This window comes from Drosophila suzukii, chromosome 3 (genome assembly GCF_043229965.1).
Source record: "Drosophila suzukii chromosome 3, CBGP_Dsuzu_IsoJpt1.0, whole genome shotgun sequence".
Classification (NCBI taxonomy): domain Eukaryota; kingdom Metazoa; phylum Arthropoda; class Insecta; order Diptera; family Drosophilidae; genus Drosophila; species Drosophila suzukii.
Genome location: NC_092082.1, coordinates 3,462,239 through 3,483,849, shown reverse-complemented (window position 1 = coordinate 3,483,849; position 21,611 = coordinate 3,462,239). Strand labels below are relative to the sequence as shown.

Sequence of the window (21,611 nt, the reverse complement as noted above, 5' to 3'; positions counted from 1 at the left end):
AAAATCAACAATTTTATCACCTCTTAGAAAATATTTTTAATAAATAAATATAATTTATTAAACAAAAAAAAATGTATAGTTCTAGACTATACAATTTTAACGCCATTCACTTAAAACAACTAAAAATCAGGGCGATTTATTGAGTGACGTGCTGAATTCCAATGAAAACAACATTTAATTCCCTAAGGTTATTTTCTCCTAATAAAATACAAATATAAATACATAAGTAAAATTCAGTGTTATATGTATATTGAGTATACTAAAACCCAGCTGCGAACAACAATAATTGACTTTTTAAACAGCTGTTTATGTTAAAAAATTCGGCCTCTCAAAAAAGCTTTTTATAACCGATGGTCAGTCGAGTTTGATTCTTTGTTAAGAAGACATATTTTAAAAATGCTTTGGGGAATTTTTGGTATAAATATTGTTTCAATTATTCCAAGTATTGTAACTACTCCGATTTTGTGAATAAATCTCATAGTAAGATTTAAACTGGTGTACGCGAGAAAAAAGATATTGGAAACAGCAAAATAAAATTGCCAACCTTATAACTCTCTTTCAGTTGTTCCAGTCCTCATGTTTTCAATGATCTGCACTATTTTTACCATCTCCGTTTATCTTTACGTTAAGACTCTCCGAAATACACTCGGCAAATGCATAATAAGCTGCCTATTTAGCATGGTCGTGATTCAACTTACTGGTATACTAGTCTATTTAAGGTTATTGGAACATTCTTACATATGTGGGTATGTTATTGGATGAATATTTGGTCTGATTTCTATCTTGTTAAATTTTTAGTATTTCAAGAGCTACCTGTGCTCTTCTTCATGAACGCTCACTTTATATGGTATTCTGTAATTAGCTATCATTGTTGGCAAATCTTCAAGCCCGTTAAGCGCGAGGAAGAACACCGATATCAATTTCTGGTCTACAGTGCTTTTGTCTGGATCACGGCTGGTGGCATTGCAGCATTATTTATTACTAATAAGTATAAACTTGGTAATTTTACAGAATGTTTAGAAAGTGCTACAGTAGAACTTCCATAACGTGTACCAGAAGTTGAGAACAACCAAATTTGGAAAAATGTAGGTATCTACATTTTTACTTTTAGAAGATAGTCTATTCCACATTCTATTCCTCAGCTTTAGATGTGCGAATGAATTTCAAGAAATTATGAACAAATAGTAACGCAAAGGTTTTTAAAGCGAAGAGAATCCTTCATTTCCCATAAACAGAAATCACTTCAGCGATAAGTCGTCAGTTTTTTCTCTTCATAAATCGCTATACTTATGACTGAACATTGCGCAAGAGTTCAACGAACCCTCACAGTCTTGGAAGTTTTACTAGTGGTATAAAAATTGTTTAATAGTATTTACTCTTTGAGATTGACTGTATTAATAAACCAAGTTAGTGGTTGATTTCTATTTAATAGGGTGGCAGATCCTAAGTATATTCAATTTGATCATGTTTATCCTGACTGCCATTAACATTTGGAAAGTGAAGAGAGAAATAATGAGGTTTAAGCGACAGAAAGAAACCACAACAACCTGCTTTAATTTCGATACCCAAACGTAAGACCAAACGTATTCCCGTTACTCAAATATATAACGTTTCATCTTGTTTCTTTGATTCCATTTTCGAACATAGGCTTGCAATCTATTTGAGAATTTCCGTCATCATGGGCGTAACTTGGATTTATGGTACCATTAAAGTATTTTTTTATAATACTGATTACAACTACCTTGTTTTCCTTAATAACAACTTTGCCCATCTCAATATTGGAATTCTCTATTTTGTTTTGCTTGTTCTTAAGCGCAGCACCCTAAAGCTTATCATGGATAGGTAAGAACTATGGCATCGAAACAGACATTTCAATAAAAATTTCACTTTTTTCACAGCCTTCGTGAACGAAGTAATGAGAAGCGAGTCCGTGCTCAGAGGAAAAAAGACCTGGCCGAAATATCTATAAAGAGATAAAACATAGTAAATGCTAATGAAGTCCAACTCGCATAACCTGTCATGTAATAAATTGGAGTTAGAGAAAACATATTTTTTTCTTCTTTTCTAAAACAAAAGTTTTTAAATCCCTTTAGAAATAGTTTTAAATAATGTATAATCTTTAGAATAAATTTCGTATGATATTTGATTGTGTTGATGCTTTACTAGCTATTAATAATTATAAATGAATTTGCCATGTGGCTTTTACCGTTAATAGTGTCATTATCTATACATTCATATTAATGTTACACATTATCTTATATGCATATTCAAATATGCATTTGTTAAAACAACTTCCTATTAAGAACAAATAAAATATCCTTTTCAGTGTTCTCAGAGTTGCATTGCAACATGACAATAGCCTGTTATTTGTGTAAGTTTCCGAAACAATTTCTTGTTATCCCGGGCTTGAAATTATATTAACTTTAACGTAAGGCCACCGACAGAAAAAACGAAGCTATAGAAACGGTAGACATGAAAATGGTAACGTTCTTTGCGCGAAAATTTCCACTTGTCCTTTTGCGTGTGTTGTTGTGTGCGGTAAACTACGGTAATTAAAGCCTTCCAAAATTAAAGCTATTTTATAGTTGATTATCTATAGGTTACTTAAATTACATTTTATTAAAATGATGATATACAACTTTATTTGAAATTACCTAGAGTAAAAAAAAATAAAAAATGTCAACAATAAAATAACTTTCAGCTTCCTTAAACTATTTTGGGCCTTTCAAAATTGTAGTATATAAGGTCATATTATCTCATTAAATTAAATATATGCAATTTCTATGTTGCAACTCCTAGTCATGTGAATTTATTTAACGTTATGAAACCTTCAATTAGGGGTTCCTTAGGGAATTTTTCATCTTCTAGCAACATAAGCACTCTGCTTAATTGGCTCAGCGGAGGAGTTGGATATCCAAGAGTAAGGCGGATGCCCCAAAGATTGGCCAATATTCCGTCCGTCACGATTTCATCTCTATGTGACCGCATTCCGCAATCGAATTGGCAAAAGCCGGGTATTTGGGCCAACTGGCACAGCAGCCGTGCAGTGCGATGCGAAATAAATGTTTATAATTCAACGGAAATGGTCGGCAAGGAAGCTTCACAAAAATCCACCCGCAACACCTCCCTTTTAGTCCCTCCACATGTATACTGCATATAAATACCTCCCTGTGTGGTGGCGATTGTTGCGCTTTCCTTGTCGGATGGAAAAACATGGCAAATGCCTTATGGCTGTTGTGCATTTCCCCACCAGACTTAAGTAAAATTGACTTTAAGTTTTCAAGCTGTTGAGGGTTGATTCCTGCCAAGAATAGCCCTCACTTAACAGCCAGGAACCCAGCGATATAGAGCCTCTTGAGTATGCAAAAGGGAAGTGGAGCCCATTTTGGTGGACGCCTCAGTCTGTTTTAACTTCCGGGACACAAATCCGGTACCCGCTGACCATATAAGCCAAGCTAATAAGCTAAGAATATGGACAACAACAAACAAACTATAAAACTTACTTATCTTTTAAGGCATTGCACTAAGCAATCTTAAATTGGTCCCCAATGAGTTTTATTATTGCCCAGTCGACAGTGGGTAATAAATCATGATAAATTTAAGTCAAATACCGATTATTCACGATAACGATTTCCTTACGTTCAAAAGGAATGTTGGATCTATAATTTACTGCTCCCAGAACACTTTTTTTAATATTCGAAGAAATGGCCAGCCCAAGGAAAACATGAACGTTTTTCGTACAATTCCACAGGGAATAATCCTCATAATAGCAATTAAGTTCTCTTCTTCCTCTTACCAAATAATATGAAACACATTATGGAACATATAATTCAAAATTTATTCAAGCTACAAGCATTTTGTAATTGAAATGTTCTTAATTATACTAAATATATGTGTTACGCCTATTGGGTGTACTTATACTGAAATGCAGGGCTTCGAAGCAAAGTTATAAAGATTGAGGATCAGTCGAGTTTTGGCTTGAAGTGTAGTAGGTTGTAGATCCTAAATGGCGTCGGTTAATTATGGTGCTGTCGGTACGTCGCAAGTTCCTGACTGACTCTCGGATATTGTAGATACAATGCATATCGAAATTTGGTGGTCTGCGAAAATAATTATTAATCTGATCCTTTTCTTCCAGTCCTTTTGATATCGCTAACATTTATTATCCTTACAATCGCCGCATATCTTTATGTTAAGGAGCTCCGAAATACACTCGGCAAGTGCGTTATAAGCTGCCTTTTTAGCATCTTCATGTTGCAAGGCTTACTTTTAGTCCAAATGTGGTTCTCACCACCCATGTCCATTCTACTAGGTTCGTATGTTTTATTCGGGACTTGAAGACTAATTTTTGATGTCCTTGCAGTATCCTCTATCTTCTTTTTTGCGTACAATTTGTGGCTTTCAGTTATGAGCTATCATTTATGGAGGACTTTCAAGTCGGCCAATGGCGAAGAACCCCGATTTCTGTTCCTGGCCTACAATGTCTCCGTGTGGGTTCCTACTGCGGTCCTACCTGGAGGCACTGTGTTATGCATTTATTCCAATTTAATAACTATAGGTAACATAAAAAAGGTCGATAAACATGTTTTAAAAATAATATTTTCTACTTTTTGAGTAAATTAAGAACACTTTTGTTTTTCATACCACCTATCTTTCCTATATAGGGTCAAAAGTTTTGTTATGTGCCATCCTGGCATTACTACTTTTGAATTTCTTCACATTGACTATGTTCATCTTAACGATCAACCACATTTTGAAATTAAAGAGACAAACTGTAAAGTTAAGGCAAGGGGATGAGGAGACTACGACCTGCTTAAATTTGGACAGTGAGACGTAAGCAACATTTATTCGAAACTTGTTATTGAAGATTGATACTTCTTCCGAATTTCACACATAGTTATCTGTATTGCCTTCGGATCCTTTTTGTGATTGGACTGCATTGGTGTACGTTGACTGAGGGTATTAGTTGGGGTATGAACTTAAGGCATCCGGTACTGGATGTTATATTCGGCCTTATGTGGGGGGGCTATGGTATTTGGTATTTTATACTGCTTATCCTAAACCGCTACACCCTAAGGCTACTCATGGACAGGTAAGTCCTATATGACTAGCCAAGATCTTCGATGAACCTATTTTCTGTCTTTCCAGATTTCGAGGAAGTACAAAACAGCAGTTTGTCCGCGCTCAAATGGTAAAAAGCCCGGCTTAATGAAGGTTTAATTAATATTGCACAGTTATTTTTCATATTTTGTCAAAACAAATAAAGAAACACTTCGCCTTAATTTTCGTTTGAGATTGCTCACAGTTATCTGAGCGCACCTGTGAGTTCTAGGCCGCAAATGAAGTCGGTCAGAACATGACGCCGTCATCTGGGTGTCTCCATCTCGGTGACAGGCTAAAATCGGGCGGAATCATCTAAGCTGATTTACTTCAAGTTGAGTGGAGAACACTGGGAGTTGCCTACAGAAGGCAGTAACTGAAATAAAAAGAAAAACATTGGTGGTGTCAATGACTGGGTCCTGAAATCCGGAGTCTTGAATCCAGAATCCCGAGCTCCTCCCCTGTTTTGGCTAATGAAAGTGGACAGGGACTGCTGGCAGTAGCAGCGCTTAAGTCAATTTGATTTTGACTCGGGCAGCGAATTCAGCCAGGACATCTCGGGATGTCTCAGAGTTTCTAAGGACATCGCAGGACAGCAAAGTTCAGCAAGCCAAGCGCGTGTTTTCGCTTAAAAGTTTTCTGTTTTACCAGTTGCTATCGTCAGCAATTGAGGCGCCCGGCTACTACAATTGGAAACGGCCCGGCTACCGCCAAGCCCCCAACACTAAGCGTAAATAAGTAGATCCGGACAGTCAGCGGGTATCTGCGCCGTAGCAGTACCTCCGACAAAATAGCTCACATACCCCCCTACCCCCTTCCTAAACGTTTTGAACCTACTTCTTCCCTACCCACACAACTCATCTCACCCCGGGCTGGGCTAAGGTGTCACTCGAACCGTGCCGAGAGTCAATCTGGCTGGGAGCCCGAGTAATCAAAAAACTCAGTCTCAAACGGAGAGCTCAGGCAAGTGGCGACCGCCTGTTCTAAGTCAGCCTTACCCGGGTACAGCGGATCTCTGCCCGGGTGGAGAGCCCGACCCTCTCAAAAAATCGGAAGTCGTAACCAACGACGACAAGAGCAAGATCAAGAAGCCTGGGCAAAGGCGGTAATCCCAGACTTCGACATCGCTATGACCACCAGCAACAGCAACAAGCAAGAGAGGTCGATGGAGACACCTCAACCAGCGAGCAAGAAGGCCCCAGTAGTAAAACCGCGGCACATGGTCGAGATCCTTTGCTGAAGTAGTAAAGGATCGGAAGATCACTGGAGTCATCGACCAGAGCGATGAAGGCGGAAGGATCCCAAGGAACCAATGATCCATAATTTGTGTAAGGTTCCGAAACAATTTCTTGTTATCCCGGGCTTGAAATTATATAAACTTAACGTAAGGCCACCGACAGAAAAAACGAAGCTAAAGAAACGTTAGACATAAAAATGGTAACGTTCTTTGCGTGAAAATTTCCACTTGTCCTTTTGCGTGTGTTGTTGTGTGCGGTAAACTCTTTATATACACAAGTAGTTGAAAAGTCGAGGGGAAATTTCGCAAGACGACCATAACCGCGAAAACTGCACAAAAGTTAGCGAATATCATGCGAATCGGATAGGAAAATACTTAACGCAGGTTTATTGAAATTGACTAATTTTAATAGAATATGGTAATTTTTTGAAAAGTTTGAAGGACATGTTATTTTAGACAAAGAAATAATATGGAAACATTTTTAACTTTTTTCACTTGAACCCCCAAATATAAAATATGCTGCAGTTGGCCAGCCCAACGAAAACATGAACGTTTTTCGTACAATTCAACCAGTTCCACAGGGAATAATCCTCATAATAGCAATTAAGTTCTCTTCTTCCTCTTACCAAATAATATAAAACACATTAGGGAACAAATAATTCAAAATTTATTCAAGCTACAAGAATTTTTTAATTGAAATGTTCTTAATTATACTTAAATATATGTGTTACGCCTCTTGGGTGTACTTATACTGAAATGCAGGGCTTCGAAGCAAAGTTATAAAGCTTGAGGATCAGTCGAGTTTTGGCTTGAAGTGTAGTAGGTTGTAGATCCTAAATGGCGTCGGTTAATTATGGTGCTGTCGGTACGTCGCAAGTTCCTGACTGACTCTCGGATATTGTAGATATAATGCATATCGAAATTTTGTGGTCTGCGAAAATAATTATTAATCTGATCCTTTTCTTCCAGTCGTTCCGATATCGCTAACATGTATTATCCTTACAATCGCCGCTTATCTTTATGTTAAGGAGCTCCGAAATACACTCGGCAAGTGCGTTATAAGCTGCCTCTTTAGCATCTTCATGTGGCAAAGCTTAATTTTAGCCCAAATGTGGTCCTCAGCACCCGAGTCCGTTAGAGTTGGTTCGTATGTTTTATTCGGGACTTGAAGACTAATTTTTGATGTCTTTGCAGTTTCCTTTATCTTCTCTTTTGCGCACAGTATGTGGCTCTCAGTTATAAGCTATCATTTATCGTGGCCTTACAAGTCGGTCAATGGCGAAGAACACAGTTTTCTGTTCCGGGCCTACAATGTCTTCGTGTGGGTTCCTACTGCGGTCCTACTTGGAAGCCCTGCGTTGATATACAATCTTTATGGCGAATCAAATATAGGTAACTTAAAAAAAGGTCGATAAAAAAGTTTTAAAAATAATATTTTCTATCTTTCCTTTTCAGTGTTCGATTTTCTTGCGTGTGCCTTCCTGGCATTTATAATTTCGAATTTCTTCAATTCAACTGTGCTCATCTTAACGATCAACCACATTTTGAAATTAAAGAGACAAACTGTGAAGTTAAGGCAAAGGGATGGGGAGACTACGACCTGCTTAAATTTGGACAGTGAGATGTAAGCAACATTTATTCGAAAACTTGTTATTGAAGATTAATACTTCTTCCGAATTTCAGACATAGTTATCTGTACTGCCGTCGGATTCTTTTTGTGATTGTACTGCCTTGGTTTACGTTGATTGGTTATATTAGTACACTTATAGGCTTTAGGCATCCGGTACTGTATGTAGTCGGCTTTATAAATGCGAGCTATGGTATTTGGTATTTTATACTGCTTATCCTAAACCGCTACACCCTAAGGCTACTCATGGACAGGTAAGTCCTATATGACTAGCCAAGATCTTCGATTAACCTATTTTCTGTCCTTCCAGATTTCGAGGAAGTCCAAACAAGCAGTTTGTCGGCGCTCAGATGGTAAATAACCCGGCTTAAAGAAGGTTTACTTAATATTGCACAGTTGCTTTTCATATTTTGTCAAAACAAATAAATAAACACTTCGCCTTAATTTTCGTTTGAGATTGCTCATAGTTATCTGAGCGCATCTGTGAGTTCTAGGCCGCAAATGAAGTCGGTCAGAACATGACGCCGTCTTCCGTCATCCGTCATCTGGGTATCTCCATCTCGGTGACAGGCTAAAATCGGGCGGAATCATCTAAGCTGATTTACTTCAAGTTGAGTGGAGAGCACTGGGAGTTGCCTACAGAAGGCAGTAACTGAAATAGAAAGAAAGACAATGGTGGTGTCAATGACTGGGTCCTGAAATCCGGAGTCTTGAATCCAGAATCCCGAGCTCCTCCCCTGTTTTGGCTAATGAAAGTGGACAGGGACTGCTGGCAGTAGCAGCGCTTAAGTCAATTTGAGTTTGACTCGGGCAGCGAATTCATCCAGGACGTTTCGGGATGTCTCAGAGTTTCTAAGGCCGTCGCAGGACAGCAAAGTTCAGCTAGCCAAGCGCGTGTTTCCGCTTAAAAGTTTTCTGTTTTTCCAGTTGCTGTCGTCAGCAATTGAGGCGCCCCAAATCCTCGACAGATTGTTGTTACTGCCTTCGCTGCGGTGTTGGCTAATTGCGATTTAATGACGATGACAATTTGATAAGAGGATTTGCTGCATTGTCCATCCGCCCCGTTGTCTACGTTGAATCGGCCAAATAGATCTACCAATTGAATCAGCCATTTCGATGGTACACCGTTATAAAATCGCAAAATATCTAGCAAGTCGTAAATGTTTGTAAGAAATATATTTTAATGAAAAGTTTAAAACGAAGTTATGATTGAAACTGGTTATACCTACATATATTTGTTATTTAATAAAATCTATTTATTTAATGGTAATTAAGCTACTTAAAGACCACTAACTTAAAAATAAAAGTTCATGGCTTAGACGAAAAGCATATTTTATTCAAAGTGGTTGTATATACATTTTATTACAGTGCTTAAAACAAATTTTGAATACTGCGATAACAGAACTTGTCTATATTTACATATATTTGTTGTTAAATAAATCCTACTCTATGCTAATTAAGCTACTTGAGAACGTATCTAAGTTCTATTGAAACCCATTAATTCAAAATGAGTATCTAGCCAACTCCCAAAATTGGTTATAGAAGAAATATGGTAGATTGTTTTCTGTGTACGATGGAGACAATGCAATCACATGAGCATTTTACGGGCCGGCGAACCGAAGGAAAACTGCGATAAAAAGCCAATGTCAGCAGCAGGAGGACGAGTCCAAGTCAAAGGCGCCTTGCCGCAGACAATGGCTGTAAAGTAACTGGAAAAATTGAACATGAATTGAAATAAAAGCGATAGTAATTGAAATCGAAAACCCGAGAAAATTCGCAGCACGGAATCATTGTCATTTTTGGGGCAGAAGCGAACGAGATTTCTGACTGTGTCATTAAAGAAGTTTAAATTTAGGATTTTTAAGAAGAAAGGGGAACATCTAAATTTTAAATTGTGAAACTCTTTGGCAGGCAATTTTAATTTCCAGAAAACCGAAACTCGTTTTCTGCATATATAAATTTCACTTTTCACCGATCGAATGGCAAAACCACAAAGGTGATATTTTACACGTCAATGGTATTCATTTTTATTTTTATTTACCCAATTTTTGGGGTTTTTATTGCGGTTTGTCCTACATTTCCCCCAGGTTCAAATTTTGTTTTACTTTGATGTGGGTAGCATTCGCATATATTTATAATTATTATTGGCATTTTCAAGGGCCGATTTGGACCCTTTTTTGTGGCCTTATGATAACGGTTGAAAGCGCCCCTCTTGTCAAATGACTTTTGATAAAAAAACCAAATAAAAAGCGAAAAATTGTTCAGCCCTCAAAAAGTTTTCGCCTGTCACTTTCGCGCTTTCAATTAATGCGACAAATGTGTGACTATATGGTATAAATATAAAGGAGCTTTGTCCCAGGGAGTATTTCCTTTTTGCAAGTCTGCATTTTTTTTCGGCTGATACGTGACTTTCCCCAGAAAGTCAATGACTTTCGCAGACTCCCAAGTGGCTTTGTTATGTCCGTTGTAAAATCCCGCTTTAAAGACCAAACTCTCGAATCAATTAATATGGTCCATGGCCATGAAAATGGCGAGTGGCGATAAGCCAGCTTCACCCCATGTGGCCACTGAAAGTTGGCGATACAAACTGCTTCAATTTTAATGTCCTCAAACTGTCATAAACTGTAAATGCACAGTAAAAGCCATAAGTATAAGGCGGGGACTCCGTCGTGTAGACGAGGAAGAAGCCAAGGCTGTCAGCTCAAGAATTTAAGTTCGACAAGCTTGCGAAACTATCTTACACTGAGAGCGATTTTTTCGAGAAATTAGTAAGAAAGTTTATTTAAAATAGGATTTTTGTTTTATTTGTTATGCAAGAGACCATTTCCAAATCACTATTACATACCATATTATAGAGATGCTACAGAATCAGTACCAGTACTTTGTAATTATTTGTAAGGTGTCTAAAAGTATGCTTCAAAAAATACATCACAGTCTTTTGATCATTAATATATTGTGTTGCATAATTTTAGACACCTGTATAAAAGGTTGTAATATTCTACTGGTTTCTGATATAGCTCCGTGTTTTTAGGGACCCCTTGGCAATTTGAACTCTTGTGTTTTTGGTTCATTGGCTTAACCTTTTTGTGAACATGATGTCAGGCGCTGTTAAACATTTAAGCCAGAACAAAAGGCAGTTTTTTTGGCCAAGTGCAAAAATGCCCCGCAGGCTGAAAGCGAGTCAGACCAAAAGCCAACATTCGCCATACAGGGTACATACATACATATAGCCGCATGAGACTGCGTGCATATATATGTACTCGTGCACATGAATAACCCGTTGGCACGACATATCATCGCCCATTCTGCTGGCTAAAATCTCTTGGGTGGGCGGTGTGTGGGCGTGGCAGGCTGCCTGCAGCTTTCATTAGTTCAATGTCAATGTTTTGTTGTGTGATCCTGGAACTGGAAAACCGGCGACAGCATGTGGTGCCCAACCATTTGTCTGGTTTGGATTTTTAATTTTAAGCGCATGTTGTTGGCCCCAGCCTCGCCATTTTCGCCACCTGTTTCACCTTTGCCCGTCTGCTGATTAAGTGAGTACTAGCTGCAGGTGTCCTGCATTAGGACAACCCGCTGCTCCTTCGAGGCAAAAGGAATGCAAATTAAAATTGGTATCTCCCCGCTTTGGTCTCCGGGTCTCTGGTTATCCGGATGTTCTGTGTGAACAGCAAATTGAATGAGGTGAGGAAAGCAATCGATATCCCGGTGGCAGGAGGAATCTTTAAGTTCCTTTAAGTCTGGATATCCAATTTCCTTTTTCCCAGAAGCCAACCACAACACGTGCCGGTGGTTTCGAGGCACTCGGAAAAACTCTTCACGCTAAATGTCAGGAATATAAAAATTATTGGTGTTGTGAAATCACCTAAACAGGTGTCTAAAAGTACACCAAACGCTAGATGGATTCATTTCGAAATAATACCTTTTTTTTTACCGGAATATCGCTGATCTTTCATTAGTTTAATATGCAATTTTTAGCTTTGTTTTAAAGAAAAATAAGAGAAAGATACTTCACAAATATTTAGTTTTAAACTTATCCGTATCAATTTTAAATTTTTGACGGTACTTAAAATTCATTATCTGAAATAAAGTTTTTACTCGTAAGGTTTTTTTAAACACTTCTGCTTGGTAAATTATGATTACCATTTATAGATGTTTTAAGTGCACACTCGAAATTAGGAGTACTTACCACAACACAGACACAGAAATTAGGCTAAAAGTGCGCAGCCAATAATGTTGTACCACTTACGTAATCTGAAATTTGTTGGCGGCTGTTTTAGCCAGGGCAACAGTCGTATGCAAACTTTATTAATTACGCGCCCCAATGGCCAGTACGACCATCGACCATTTCGACCATGGAAGTCTTCTGCGAGTCCGGCGAAACTTTGCCTGTTTACTATTTTCCCTAAATTGAGTTTCGCCCACCCATTGTCGTGTTATGCAATTTTCACCAGCAGCGAAAATCAAACAAAAGTTTTCCAAATTAAAAATTCAACAGATTTCATTCGGAAAATCAACAGCTCCAGCATGTGCAATAACAAGAATCAAATCAATGAATTAAACAAGAAAAACAATGTTTGCTTGCGAAGGGGAAATGGGCAATAAAATGCATACCGGGTTTCACAGCAAAAAAATGCATATAATCCGATTTTAGTTGTTGGTCTGTGACATAAAATTGTGAACAGTCGATTGTGGCATAAAAATTTAATTCAATTTATTTTTTTAACAAACAAAAATTCTACAAAATTGATTTTGAATAATCACTTAAGTGTTAAATAACACTATTTGCAATGTGACCTTACCACATTATTATCTACTAAAATATGCTGGAAACCCATGTCTAGAGACCAAATGTCAAATGTCAATTAATTATTAATTCCGTAACATCATCTGATAAAATAATTTTAGACAAAAACCTTAGTAGACCGCTGCAGCATGTCAATTGAACCACAAACTATTAAGGTCTCAAAAAACCAAGCTGAAAACTACGAAGAAAAAGAGTTCCTGGCTAATATTGGATTGCTGGCCACGACAACGTAAGAATTTTATATATATTATTTTGCAAATCTACATACAGAGTATGCATGCATAAACCATATATTTAACCTTAAGCCATCTGGTAATATTTGTAGAATGGCAGAGATTCGTCAACGTCAGCAGAAGAAACCTAAAAAACCAAAGCAAGACTGCGAAGAAGATGATTTATTTGTGAAGCGACCTGATTTTGGTAAGAGAAACTTGATGAAAGATGAGGTAGCTAATCGGCTGAAGACTGAAACAAAAGAATGGTACCAAAACGAAGGATGTTCTTCCGAAGAAGAAGGAGAAGAAGAAAAGGAGGAATCCCATACCATTTGCTCCATACCCGGAAAGAGGTCAGTAGTTATAAGAAGGGCATCCATAAAGCCGATCTTCCCTAGAACTGCTTGTTTCCTATACCCTCCTGTAGATTGTACAACTTCCTGCGGCAACTCAGCTCACATCAGTGGATCTGGTGCGAGTTCGTGGACTCCTTTCTGGACAAACCGATCCTGGCCTGCGCCTACGACATGGAGCGCTTTATATGCGAGTGCTGTCCGATGCTGAAGACCCGCCACCTGCCACGCAGGGGATGGCAGCTGTTGCGCCGGAACATGGGAAAGGCCCGTCGGTTCTCGCCAGCCTTCATCGAACAGGAGCGCCAGGAGATGGAGCGCTCTCGTCGCATTGTCCGGCAGCTGCAGCAGTATCAGTTCAACCACCAGGAGGACGGTCCCTACTTGGAGCTGGTACCCAAGCGCATTCCCCTGCCCCTGGCCCCGGATGCCAAGGTCGTCGGGCTTCTGCAAGGACACTCCCTCAAGGGCATCATCAATGGCCATGTCATGGACTACGATCCGCAGGACAGTAGCTATCTGGTTCGCTTCTCCAAAAATGGCACAACAGCCGTGCTCAGTCTGCAGGACTCACGGCTCTATTCGGATCAGGACAACAGGACTCTGCCATTGTCCATTATGATGCACGGCATCAAATCGGCTCCATTCAAAACGGAGACGGCCAAGAACGAGAAGTTCGGTAATAAGAGGTATACCAAGGAGCTCCTCGAATCGGTGCTGCAGGTAAGGAAACTATTGGATGTTAAGCAAAAAACCGTGATGGAAATATCAAAAATGAACGAGGATTTCGAGGGCGGCAAGGACTCCTCTACTTCGGGCAGTCGTCGCGATGCCAAGATGACACCTCAACGGGAGAAACTCCAGCGTCGCTATGCGGCCAATATGATAACCCTGCATCGGGTGAACTCGGATGTCCTGGAACCGCTGCACACCCTTTACGAGCACCTGGCCGAGTACAAGAAGCAGGAGGAGGAGCAGGAGGCCAAGGGAGGACGTCCCGCCAGCGAAGTCTATCAGAAGTGTCGCATGCAGGCAGAACTGGATCTCAAGACGTTCGGCAGTGAGAAATCCCTGAAGATAGAATCGGATCGCATCCGGGAGTTCGTCTGCAACCTTCAAACCATTCTGTATCTCAATGGCAAGATGGGTCGCGAGAACAGCGCCGATATGGAGGCGGTTCTGGCCGACCTGATATCCCATATGAAGGATAATGTCCCGCCCGCGCTGGGCGTCCAATTCGAGGACGCTCTGACGTCCCTAAATCCCCTGCGTCAGCAAGTGGTGGCCATGTTCAAGGCCATCCAAAAACCGGAGCGCTTCCAAATCACCCAACAGGCTCCCATGCAAACGGAGGATGGTGTCTACAACTTTGTGGTCGAGGCACAGCCAGATCCCCCAACCTAGGCATACATTTCTGGACCCTCTGAAACCAGAAACCTGAAATAAAGCCTCGTCCTTATTTATGGCTCAATTAGTTGGAGTGTCATGAGCATTGGGAGTTGGCAGTTTGTCGGCGGAGAAGCTTTACAAAGCTACCTCTTCCTCCTGGAGTTGCATCGCTGTAATGCCTTCGGAGTATTTATATCGATGGGCATTCGAGGGGGAGGCACGTTGTTCTTCTTGCTTCTTAAAATATACGTATACGTACAAGTTTCCCGGGGCCACGTCCCACATGAAGTCAGCCGTAAAACAGTTGACAGATTGGCAAGCAAATAAGTAATGCGTATGTGAACGGGACCGTTAGGAGTGCACTCCAGAAAAAAATAGTCCCTAGGGAATTTAAAAATCTGGAACTTAAAGAATATTCTCTGGGGCGTACAAAGAGCTTAGCTGATTATAGTTCCCCAAAATTCACTTATTTCGAAACAAACCAAACTCGACTTTGCAATTTTTCTCTACTTATAAATACGAAATGATTAAATTCAATATAATATTATAATAATTATACAAATTTATTTAATGCAAAACTTTAAAATCAAATAAAAACAATATAATATTTACAGATTTATAGAAATATATTAAATACCAAACATTAGAAACTAATATAGATATATCTCATTGTTAGTTATTTTTTACAACATTTTCTAAATTAGTTCTAAAAAGATTTAGTGTTTTAATCTTCATTCAAACCGAGGTCCCTTGCAAAAAATAGGTATTCAAATTGTCCCTTTTGCATCCAAATTTTGTACTGCAACGCTGCAACCACATAAATCAGCATTTACGAGTAAAGTGTTTTCTATTTTTTAATTACCAGATGGATGCACCATGCTCGTAAATTGTGTGGGTAAGCCAGTCCCACCGAGGAGTTTTCCCATGCCCATGTGGCCGCCATAAAGACATCATTAATATGCCTCCGGCTGCACTGCGTCCCTCTTTCTCCCCCGGGAGGAGAAATGATCGGCAAAAGCACTGATGGCGAGTGTCCTGCGGGAATGGACTCTGGCCATTTGGCTCTGGGATGTGTCGTCATCAGGACGCACACCAGCCAAGATGTTCGCATCCTCCATGGAATCCTGCCGAGCGGGCCGGCTCGTAAATATTTATAATGCGTTGAAGTTGCAGGGGCGGCGGAGAATACTGCTATAAATTTATGGAGTGCAGAATGCCTGGCAGAATACAACTGCGGTAAACGCTTTGGATTTAAGGTGGTTAAATATAAATTAAATTATTTTAATAACAAAATAAATATTTTTGACAGCCAAGTAAGCCGAGATATAAGTACAATTTCTTTAATGAGCATGGAAAAATGCATACCTTTATAAAAAAAAAAAATAAAAAATATAAGTTATTTTGAACGCAAAGTATTGTTTATATTAATATTTTATTACATATATTTAGATATATTATACTATTATTATAATATTATATGATATATATTTCAAAAACTTTTTAAAACAATTACCACCAATATTATTTGGAACAATTCGGTAATTATATAACCATATGATATTTTCATTCAGATATAACCTTTATTTCTGAACTCCAACTATCTATTTTTAACATCCCAACATCCTGGAAACTTTTGTACACCACTGGAAAAGTGGCCCGACTTGGTAGTTTGGCATTAGGGATCCCCTGCGAGGAAAAACAGCTAACAAAAACGTTACAAATGGCAGCAAATAAATGTTGGCTGGACAACTTTATCCGGTCAAGTACCCGCGTGGAAAGTCGAGTGGGAAAACTTGGCTACGTGTGCTAAATGAAATTCAATACGTCGCCTTACATAATGCATTCGAGATGGCTAAAGTTTTTGTTGACACTCGATCATTAATTATATTTGCGCGTGGCGGGGCGTCGTTTGTATGGAATTGAATCAATACATAACAGCTTAAGTGGCAACATATATATAATCGTACATCCACATGCCTCCAGCAAAGCAATCGTATAAAAGCGGCAACCTAATTGATTAACGACTCTGAAAGGCTGGTGCGGATGTGGGCGCGGATGTGGCTGCGGATGTGGGACGGATTAATCCAAATACCAAGGAAACTTTCGCCACAAGCCTCTCAATTTGCTTTATTAAATTGTCATCTATGGTTTGGCCTTTGGCTTTGGTTAAGTCATAGCGGGCCAAAAAATTTGGGTCAGCAATTGCTCGCTGATTAGAAAGCCCTGGGGCGGAAGTGAGAGTGGGCGTGCCACGTTGGCAGGACTAGTGCTCTTGTCTTGGCCATGTTTTGTTGCCATGGGCTAATCATTTATCGCAGTGGGCTCTAAGGGTACTTCTGGCATTATTCTGCCTAAAACTCGACGGGGGGTGTACCTCAATTATTAAAATTGCTTTTATTTGAAGAGCACAAAAATAAATATCCTATAATAATCTAAAAACAAATATTCCATTTTGATAACTTTTTAGCTTACCGACCTATACAGCTATAAATAAGTTTTTTATTTTATATGACTAACAATATAAAGTCTGTCCTAAGCTTTTGCCTGCTCACAATTATGCATAAACATAAACCAAGTTGATTGTTGATCTTAATTTATTTGGCTGTGTTAAATGGCCCATTAAGTATTAAGTATATCAAATAAATGTTAAAGTTTAATATAATTATTTTAAATGCAACGCTTTATATAGCATACTTATTGGGTTTCCAGCTTTTAATCAGCTTATTGCCATTGTTGTGTAATTGGTTTATTTGATATTGATGGTTGGCCTTTTCAGTCGGTTACATAATAAATATAAAATTAATATTCCCCCACCTGGGAAATGTAAGCGCATGTGTAAGTTTTGGTGAAGAAGAGCTGTAAGTGAAGCATTTTATGCGGTTGTAAATCAATGCGCGGCAGTCTGAAACTCTACTCGTAATACACCCAGAAAAATTAAGTCATAATTAAGAGTACATTTTTAAATATGGAAAGAAAAATTAAAGATTGTGAAATATTTTTAAGTGTATAAGAAAAATTGCTCTATTTATATTGTAATTTTAGACTAAATAACATGTTTAGACTTTAAAATAATATTGAATATATTTAGTTAATTCTTTATTTCTAAGCTTTTGTTTTTATTATTTATTTGTATCTTGGATACTATCTTTAAGTGTATTTGTGCGTGTGCTTTTCACACATGTGTGCGTGTGTGCCAAATGATTTATGAAATGGGCAGCAGTTTGTGGCGGCAGCTGGAAGACAGAGGTCAGGGGTGAGGGGTCAGCGGGTCAGCGGGACACGAAATGCAAATGTGCAACAAAAACGAAACGAAAGCGAATACAAACACAAACGCAAAACGTGGGAAAACTAAGTGAAAATGGTGGCAAAAAAAAGGAAAACAAAAGCACAGCCGGCGGCATTTATTCCATAAAGCGGAAATAATGGCTTAAGTTTGGTTACGCTTCCGCTTACGTTATAAATTACAATGATTGACGTCGCGTGTTGCGGGAGCCGCAGCCTTAATTATGCCTGAAATATGTGCGACTATTTGTTTTGGAGCGTTGAGCCATCAATCGATATGGGAAAATATTTAACTTGGTCCTGAACCTGGCCACCATGCCATATTCCATATCCCATATTCACAGAATGAGGCTTTCACAGATGCACAAAAACCCAGAGCAATTAGACGGCATCATGACAGACCCTCAGTCTCGAGTTGGTTCTTTCGTTTTTGTGGAAAGCCAATGGGCTGCGACACATATTGCTGGCAGTAATTGGAAACCAACCGGCCATAGAAGGGCTTCTAAAATTGTTGAACTTTGGATTCCTATTTTTTAAATTTTTAGGAAAAACTCATCAAATTTTATCACTTACTGAAAAAAATTTAAAAAACGGTAGTCCTCAAAAATAAAGCATAGTAAAAGTTATCTGAATGATCAAAATTTAAAAAATATCATTTATATCTCAATCTATATTGATAGCGTAAATTGCACTAAAAGCTTGTGTATTTGATTTGTTTAGCATGGGATACTTTATGTTCACCTTACTCCGTCTAGCCTTGTTAAATGGCATACACTTTTGCTGACTAAGATTAATTTAAGAAGTGAACAAACATCCAGTCCTGCACATCCGATAGCCTTGCACACAGATCCACAATCTTGCCCAGTTTATTTGCTCATCTGCCAAATGTTTTGGGCCTTGGGCCCATTGCTATCTGCAGTACATAAAAATATATATTGTCGTACATTTTCATGTCTGCCGGTTGGCTGTCAAATCTTGGATCTCACAAATGAATTTTCGGGGACACTTTTCACACAAATTATAATGTGTCGTAATTTGGTTTAATGCACGCTCGGCGAGACCTAAACCGCCGCCCAGCACAAAAGTCCTTTATTGCCTTCCCCAAGGCTTTAAGTGTGGCATTGCTCATACGCAGCGTGGGCCAGGGCCATTTTCTACCAGCGACAGACGGCTGGCCTCACTTTAAGCCACTGCTAGTTTGGCATTTACATTTTGTGCGGCTGAATAAGGTGCACTGATTGCCATTTAGTTGGCCCTTATATTCAAGCGACCAACCGCAGTTAATACAATTAAAAGTGCATGCGAGGCGGGAAATAGGACGGAAATCAGAAATTTACAAGTTAATGAAATCAAAAAGATGCAATTAATAAGGCAATTACATATGATTGCACCCAAAACTAATTATTATATTTAAAAACAAGGAAGAACGCTATAGTCGAGTACCTCGACTATCAGATACCCGTTACTCAGCTAAATGGAGATATGCAAGCAGCAAAGCGAGATTAAAATGCGCCACCTACCGGCGGTAGACAGATTTAAGCGTTATGGGCGTTAGAGTGGGCGTGGCAAATTTATTTTTGGATAAATCGATAGGTATTGACGACACCAATACATTTCAGTTAAAATTTTTTATGTAGCATGCAAATTGTGGGCGTCACAGGTTTTCGCGGTTTGTGGGCGTTTAAGTGGGCGTGGCAAACTTTTTTTTAGGTCAATCGATAGGTATTGATGAGAACAATACATTTCAGTTAAAATTTTTTATCTAGCATCAAAACTGTTGGAGTTACAGTTTTGGGCGGTTTGTGGGCGTTAGAGTGGGCGTGGCAGTCTACTGAAACAAACTTGCGCTGCGTAGGAAGCTCAGGAATCTGTACGCCAAATCTCAATAGCCTAGCTCTCATAGTTTCCGAGATCTCAGCGTTCATCCGGACGGACAGACAGACGGACAGACGGACAGACGGACAGACGGACAGACGGACATGGCTAGATCGACTCGGCTAGTGATCCTGATCAAGAATATATATACTTTATGGGGTCGGAAACGCTTCCTTCTGCCTGTTACATACTTTCCGACGAATCTAGTATACCCTTTTACTCTACGAGTAACGGGTATAATTATTCAAATTAGCAGAGAAAAATTTTCCATAAAATCAAAAATATTTTCCGGCAAAGGTGCAAAACCAGAAATATATAAGTTAATGAAATAAGAAAATGTAATTAAGATTAATTGGACACTTGACCTAATTATTAAGTTGAGAAATCGTTGACATAAGTGGATTAATGCTTTTCAGGAAAAGCGATCAGATTTAATTATTGCCTACAAAATATGAAAGTATAGAAAGTAGCATATGATTCCAGGGTGTAAAAGTAGTTAATAGATTTAATTTATTTAAAAGTCCACCATCATTAATAAATCCTTGCAGATTTTTAAGTAGACCATCCAATCCTCTTGTCATATTTTACGGATGCAAAACGAAGGACATTCTGAAGTATCGTCATATCTGCTCTATTTCTGCCCTGCATCAGACACGTGTTTCCGTTTTTTGCATTGCCTTGCAAAATCCTGGGATTTATTCTCGGTTTTCAATCTGGTCTGAGTAGTTTAACTCGTAGCATGAGCGAATAATTGTCTCTAGCGTTTATGGAAATCACCATGGCAATGAAATATGGGTCGTATTTATGATTTTCTCCTTTCTTCCTGTCCCAGTGCCTTATTTGTAAAAAAGCAAAACGTTTCAATTCTGCTTAGCATTCGTAAGCTGGTGAAATGCAACAGAAAGCTTTCCAGACGATGCTTGTTGTTCACCAAGCCTGTCCATCACTCACCACTCAAAATAGATTAGACTCGGATCGAGTTCAAGGGTCATTCGAGGGTATATAAGTTGGATATAGAGTAGGTACCTCAGGTGTTGAACGGTTTTCTTTATGTGTTTTGTGAAGAAATTAAAAAAAGAGAACTTAAAATATTTTTGGCAATAGTAATAATATTAGAATAAATTAAAATAAATTAGAAAACAGCAAAATGTTTATATATGGCATATTTTTTAGATAACTTGTATACCTTAAAGTGTACATTTTTAAATAAAACTCTTTAATTTAATTTATATAAATGGCTGTTTAATAGGAACTCCATTATAATGATTTATCCCTCGTGTGAAAACGCCTCGAGCTTTCCACGGAAGTCCTCAAGCACCAGAACGAGTCGAAAGTGGCAGCAAATCGGGCAAAGAGCAATCCATTCTGGACAAATAATTGCGCCTTGTGACCCAGCTGATGATGCTATCTGTGGATGATTTATTCGGTGATAGCGGATAATTTAAAGTTTCCCCTTTGCTGCTGGTGTCAGCAGGGTTTTTTTCCTGCACTTTGATTCGATTTAGGCAACTGTCGATGGCCCGAAGTGTTAGTTGTGCCCACAGGTCAAGCACGATTAGCATATAAATCAAGTGGATTTGTTCTTATACTTCGCTTCTGGCCAGCCCGTCTCGAGGTATTAATTAGGGAAAACAGGCGGAGTCCCCGGGGTCCGGAAAATTAACTTGGCCTTCTAAACTTAATAAAAAAGTTTCGGTTTCGGTCTCGCTCCGTTTTCTTTTTCTGG

At 38.9% G+C, this 21,611-nt stretch overlaps 3 protein-coding genes across 4 annotated transcripts; all 3 read left to right on the top strand.

Moving 5' to 3' along the window:
• The first annotated feature begins 4,342 nt into the window (after positions 1-4,342).
• LOC139353155 (probable G-protein coupled receptor Mth-like 12) lies at positions 4,343-6,396 on the top strand. Its single transcript, XM_070996558.1, has 4 exons — positions 4,343-4,558; positions 4,665-4,833; positions 4,898-5,092; positions 5,149-6,396. The coding sequence occupies exons 1-4, from the start codon at positions 4,408-4,410 to the stop codon at positions 5,207-5,209; spliced, it is 576 nt and encodes a 191-aa protein (XP_070852659.1). The 5' UTR covers positions 4,343-4,407; the 3' UTR covers positions 5,210-6,396.
• Positions 6,397-7,134: 738 nt separating this feature from the next.
• LOC136116911 (probable G-protein coupled receptor Mth-like 12) lies at positions 7,135-8,408 on the top strand. Of its 2 annotated transcripts, none has more exons than XM_070996152.1 (6): positions 7,135-7,202; positions 7,307-7,480; positions 7,532-7,729; positions 7,793-7,961; positions 8,021-8,218; positions 8,275-8,408. In XM_070996152.1, exons 1-6 carry the CDS (start codon positions 7,175-7,177, stop codon positions 8,333-8,335), a joined length of 828 nt encoding a protein of 275 aa, XP_070852253.1. In that variant the 5' UTR covers positions 7,135-7,174; the 3' UTR covers positions 8,336-8,408. The 2 variants fall into 2 exon arrangements, with proteins under 2 accessions (XP_070852253.1, XP_070852254.1); XM_070996153.1 differs by having other exon boundaries at positions 7,139-7,237.
• Positions 8,409-12,841: 4,433 nt separating this feature from the next.
• aly (always early) lies at positions 12,842-14,810 on the top strand. The gene is made up of 3 exons (XM_017078057.4): positions 12,842-13,000; positions 13,097-13,339; positions 13,414-14,810. The coding sequence occupies exons 1-3, from the start codon at positions 12,900-12,902 to the stop codon at positions 14,741-14,743; spliced, it is 1,674 nt and encodes a 557-aa protein (XP_016933546.2). The 5' UTR covers positions 12,842-12,899; the 3' UTR covers positions 14,744-14,810.
• The last annotated feature ends 6,801 nt before the right edge of the window (positions 14,811-21,611 follow it).